The sequence below is a fragment of the Chinchilla lanigera genome, unplaced genomic scaffold (genome assembly GCF_000276665.1).
Source record: "Chinchilla lanigera isolate Chin_1 unplaced genomic scaffold, ChiLan1.0 scaffold00067, whole genome shotgun sequence".
NCBI classification, from domain to species: Eukaryota; Metazoa; Chordata; class Mammalia; order Rodentia; family Chinchillidae; genus Chinchilla; species Chinchilla lanigera.
In genome coordinates, this window is record NW_004955468.1 from 2521591 (window position 1) to 2527590 (window position 6000).

At 44.3% G+C, this 6000-nt stretch overlaps 1 protein-coding gene across 4 annotated transcripts in view; it reads right to left on the bottom strand.

Moving 5' to 3' along the window:
• The window catches only part of Wdr62 (WD repeat domain 62), a 41802-nt gene that overhangs the window by 17410 nt on the left and 18392 nt on the right, over positions 1-6000 (bottom strand). For all 4 annotated transcript variants that reach the window (XM_013522435.1, XM_013522436.1, XM_013522434.1 and 1 more), the window contains exons 10-12: positions 4291-4428; positions 2809-2987; positions 1141-1232 (exon numbers count right to left, since the gene is read on the bottom strand). In XM_013522435.1, coding sequence (XP_013377889.1) covers positions 1141-1232; positions 2809-2987; positions 4291-4428 — 409 coding nt within the window. The remainder of the gene's footprint in view (positions 1-1140; positions 1233-2808; positions 2988-4290; positions 4429-6000) is intronic.

Below are 6000 nucleotides of genomic sequence, written 5' to 3' on the forward strand. Positions count from 1 at the left end.
AATGTTCCCTCATAAATATCTACTGTAGATGCTTGGGCAGAGTGCAATTCCTTGGCATGCTCTGTGAAACCCTGGTAGCCCACTCAGCCTCACTTAAAATCCTGCCCCTACTCTTTAAGCTCTGGCCACTCCGGCCTCACCTAGGCTCTAATGACTGCTACTCCTGCCACCACGACCCTGCCGTGCCTGCTCTGGTCACCTGGTATGACTGAGAGTTAGCAACACAACCTGACGTGGTGGGAAGCTCAGGAAAAGTGTAAGAGTTATGCGAGATGAAAGAAAACGTGGGAGGCAGAGGATATGGGGGATGAACTGAAAAAAATCGTTTAACATATCAAGATGTAACTACCTACACTGGATTCCTGCCAAAGATGTAAGATCTGAACCAAATCTTGCGGAAAAAAAACCAAATTGAGAGAAATTCTACAAAATGACTAGTCTGTACTCTGCAGAAAGCCAAAGACAAAAAGGCCCATTAAGACTGCAGAAATGTTACAGAATAGCAGCAGTGAAACAGCCATGACAATTACACGTGTAAACCTGGCTTAGGTAAACAAAAGTACCATGAAGGATAATATCAGGATAACTGGCAACGTCTGAATAAGGATCACTGGATAGATGACAGCATATAATCGCAGTGAAACCTCCAGACTGACAAATGTGGTCGAGTCCTGGGAATGATGTCCTCCTTCTAGGAAATGGTCTGTGAAGTGTCTGAGAGTGGCACTTGCACGTGCAGGTGAGCATGTGTGCACAGAGACGTGGGAGGGAAACAGAGTCACACACACAGTCACAGAGTTAACTGGGTTTCAAAGGAAAAACATGAGGGATCTGGGTGAAAGGTATGCACAGGATCCTTATATTCTTGCAACTTATCTCCAGGCTTCAAACTTTTCCAAACTAATGTCTTACAGTCAGTCACCTTTCTCCAGCAGAGGATGAGCTCATCCCGACATTTACTCACCTCATTAGCTTGGGAATGGCTCGGGTGCTGGGCCCAGCAAAAGCAAGTTGAGCTGAGCCCTGCCTGTAGATCACCTTGGTTCCAGGGTCCAGAGACAGGAGCCCTTACTAAACATAGGACCCTGAGCTGTCATGCACAGTCCCACCAGATCCAAGTCACCCCTTTCGGTGGCTCACCAGTCTCAGGCTTGGAGTACTCCAGGCAGAGCACCTCAGCATCATGGGCGTCCACCTTGACCAGCTCATCCATGAAGTGCAGCTCGTGGATCCTGGGAGACACACAGTGCCCACTGTACCCTGCCCACAGCCCTCACATCCAGCGCCAGGCCCTGCCATGAAAGGTCAGAACAGCTAGGAAGGCAATACTGAACTTCCTATACAGCCAACAAGTCCAGAGATACCCAGCCACATCTTCTCATGAGAAAGCTTGCCATTGAAAGGGAGCAGCAGGGAGCCAGGGAGACCTCAGCAGGCACCAGCCCCTTGTTGGTCATGGGATTAAGGACATTCCCCTGGGGGAAGACTTATTTATGCAGGGTAATACACAGGTGGTCCCTGAGGGAAAAGGGCCTGGGGTCTGAGGTCAGACTCAAAGATAGGATTCTCATTCCTCCATTCTCCTTTCTCCATTAGAGTCTCAAATCTAGACCTTCCTCATCCACTTCAAGCGAAATCAGTGAATAGTCCTGCTAGCTTTTTCACCGTCTACTTGTGTGATTTTAGCCCAGATACTTGACTTTTCTGGTTTCAGTTAACCCATCTAAAACGTAGAGCTAAAACTGCACTTGCACAGAAGGGATTAAATGCACATGGTGATCAGGCCAGCACCCACAAGGGAAAGAATCTAGACCATGTTAGTTCTTGTTTCTGTCTGCCATTCCTAGCAGGGCCATGTCAAGGAAGCAACCTGCTCACATGTTACTCTGTCTCATCCAGTGATGGATATAACAACAGTTGCCTGCATTTAAAAATCAGAATTTTGGCTAGGTGTGGTGGCACACACCTGTAATCCCAGCACTCGGGAGCCTGAGGCAGGAGGACTGCCGTGAGCTCAAGGCTAGTCTGGGCTCTAAAGTGAGTTCAAGGCTAGCCGGAACTGCATAGCAAAAGCCTGTCTCAAGAAGACCAAAAAAAAAAAAAAAAAATTTCAGAATTTTACACAAAACTCTGCACTTTGTGCTCTTCTTGGACAAGGGACAACAGCACAACTTGGAACCTCATCGCTGGCTGCCACAGGGTGGCTGGGCCTTTATGGGGCACACGCTTTCTAGTTATCCCTAATCTATTTTATTTCCTGATAGCTCCAATACTGAGATGGTCACAGGTGTCAGACATCTTAAACATAGTCTATGACAAGGCTCATGCTCTGCTAGCACCTACCATATTGAAAAACCTTGGCAGGATGGATAAACAAAACCTCAAATGTCCCACCCTCTTGGACCCTCTCTCAGGGCCTCCAGGATGCCTAGCAGCTGGCACTGACATTTTAGCATTGGTACCAGTTTGCCTGCCCACTCACTAAGTAGGCAAAGTCTGCATGACCCAGTTGCTGAGGTCCTGCTAGTTACACAGGTCTCAGTCCCTCAGGAAGCCCCTTCTGGTTTAAGTTCCCAGAGGTGACTGGGTACTGGATTGCTACTCAGAGCTCCTCATTCCCACTGGGCAGCTGGAGGTGCCAAGACCAGCCTTTTTCCCACTGGAGCTGGGAAGTGTACACATTTTTTGCAATAGGTCTTGTTTGAAGCCCACATTTGGCTTTGAACTTGGAATTCTCCTGCTCCAGCCTCCTGACTGCTAGCATTACTGGCAGGAGACATACACTAGGCATGGCCAGGGCTCACTTGCCTCACATTTCCACTTCGGTCGCCTGAGGCCAAGTGCTGGCCATCAGGACTGACCTGCATGACTCGCACTCCAGCTTTCACATCCGTGGGTGTCCCGTTTTCACCTCCCCGGTCTGGGAAATGGGACGTGTCCTGCAGGTGCTGGATGTCGTTCTCCACATATACTACCTTCAGCAGGGTCTGCAAGAAGGAAAGGGCTGAGGTCAGCCTGCAAGGAATTCTGTGCCTCCCTGTAACCAAGGTTTTAATTCAATAAAGTTTTATTTAAAAAAAATTCAAATTGAAGAACTGGGAAATCAACTCTGACTAAGTTGTATTAGCATGGAAATGTAATTAATAATGAAAATATAAAGTATAAAAGCATAAGTTAAACCTTTTCAGAATGGCAATGAAGAGAGTGTTCTGACTATGCAGAACTTCATCAAAATGGTATACAACTTGGGGCAAATGTTGGTATGGACTCTTTAAACCAGCTGTGGTGCCAGGCATAGTGGCGCACGCCTATAACCTCAGCACTCAGGGAGGTTGAACCAGGAGGATCACTATGAGCTTGAGGCCAGTGTTTGAGGCCAAACTACATAGTAAGTTTGAGACCAGCCTGAACTACATAGTGAGACCCTATCTCAAAAATGAAACAAAACAACTGTTATAATGATATCACTTGTGAATTAATTAGAATATAGTGATCTTCTTCTAACAAAATAAATACATCCATATTTTTTGATCAGCCTGTGTATCCTACTAATACTATGCAATGTTCTTTTACAGTGATTACTATCCTTGTGATTAAATATAAGCTGTACAGTTATCCAATCGCATATGCCTCCACCCACTAGACTTGTGGGGTGCCAGAAGGGCAGGAGCAGGGTCGGTATTAGTCACTACTGTACCTCTAGTGTGCAGCAAAGCCCATGGCACAGACTCAGTAAATAGCTGCAGAATAAACGAATGTATGATTCAGTTCTCATCTTCCCAGAAAGTTCCCTTGCTGACCTAGCAATACTAACCAACACTTCTTCAGTAAACTATTCCTCCCAGCCTCCATCAAGACTCTCCAGGATCCTACTAGCACCCTAAGGCCTCCTTGCATGGCAGCTACTTAAGACAGGGGCAGTAGCCCATCAGGTGCTATTCCAGGGAGTTCTGACATAAGATTTTGGGAGCAAATTCATCTTGCTTGATTTGGAGCAAATTCATTTAAGTGTGGTGCTACCTAAAGGTTGCTTCATATCCATATACACCTGGAGATCAGGAGCTAGTGGACAAAGAATTAGACAAGACAGACTGTGCCCTCTCAGAAAGGAAGAGAGGCAGAAAAATAAAAGGAAAGGACATATAGGGATCACCCGTGGTTCCTGGTTCTTACACCTAATAAAGCCTAATAACATGTAGGTTCCTTAGGAGTCCTTCTGTCCTGCCCCATATGGTGGCTTGAAGGGGTCTTCATTCCTCATAAAAGACAGATTACAATAAAGGTACTCACATTGCTTAAGATATTTTTCTGCCAGTGAGACTCACGGCTGCTGTCCATGTTCCAGAAGCGAATGGTATTGTCTGAAGAACAAGTCAGAAAAGATCCTGATGGCAAACAAGCTCTCTCATCTTCAAACTCAGGATATACCTACAGTTCCCAGAGAACAAGAGAGATTACCTCAATGACTACACAATGATATGCTATTATATTCTGGTGAAAAAAGCTAGCTGAAGACAAAGGTATAGTGCCATACCTTCTATGTTAAAAATAAACAAGACCCAGGCATGGTGGCACATACCTGTAATCCCAGCTATTTGGGAAGTTGAGGCAGGAGGATTCTAAGTTTGAGGCTAACCTGGGCAACTTAGCAAAACTGTCACAAGAAGGGAGGGGAGCGGCTAGGGATATAGGTCCACAACTCCTTGGGTTTAATTCCCAGTAAACCCTCTGCCAAAAAAAAAGATATAAAATGCTGCCATTTATTATCCAATACAGCCCAGGCCTTAAAAAGCCTCACAAATAAATTTTCAAGTAAAATGCGCAGCTCAGTCAAAAATCATGAAGCACACAAAAAAATGGTGTAAACTATTTAAAATAGGTAAGGAAAGAAAATGTAAGCCCAGCGTTTTCTATCTAGAAAAAAAGTGATTTTTAAGTAGAAAAGATAAATCAGGAAATATTGTTCTTATGAACTGATCCTATCAAATCTACTATAGAACGAGCTTCCGGCAACAAAAATGAGAGTGGGGCTGCCATAAGGTAAGGACTAAATTTATAGAGTTTCTTTTAAAATGAAAGACAAATGAGTGTTAAGTAATATTTTTGAATATGGTAGAGTAAAAAACTCCAAAAAGCCGATTCTCTGCTCATCTATTAAATTGGTAAAAACTGTTGTCCATATCAACTTTTTCAGAGCTATGGAATCTAAAGAACTTACATCAGGGGTTTGAAAATGATAATAAAGATGCTTAATTTTGGTACTTAAGGAAATCTGTCAAACCACAAGCTGACCATAAAGATAAAAAAACAGAAACTTCAGTGACAAGACATAACAAAGAATATAATCTGTATAAAATAATTCAGAAAAATCACTAATAAACAGTCCCCAACAATCAGCCAAAATAAACCATGGGAAAGGGAGAGAATCTGATTTCCAGAGTTCATCACATTATAATATGTAGAATACTCAGTTTTCAACAATGACAACAACAAAAATGAGGCAGGCATGCAACAGGAAAGGAAGCACGGGCCGGGCAGGGTGGTGCACACCTGTAATCCCAGCACTCGAGAGGCTGAGTTAGGAGGATCCTGTGAGTTCAAGGCTAGCCTGGGCTACATAAGTGGGTGCAAGGTCAGCCTGAACTGCATAGAGAGACCCTGTCTCAAAAGAAGAAGAAGCCAGGTGTGGTGGCGCATGCCTGTAATCCCAGCACTCAGAAGGCTGATGCAGGAGGATTGTTGTAAACTGGAGACCAGCCTGGGCTACAAAGTGAGCTCAAGGCTGGCTTGAAGTGTATAGTGAGACCCTGTCTCAAAAAGACAAATAAAAAAAGAAAAGGAAGAAGAAGAAGAGGAAGAAAAGGAGAAAGAGGAAGAAGGAGGAGGAGGAGAAGGGGAAGAAGGAGAAGAAGGCATGGTCCATTTATAGAACAAAAGATATTAACTGACTGTGCCTGAGGAGGCTCAGATTGTATTTTTATTTTATTTTTATTTTTATTT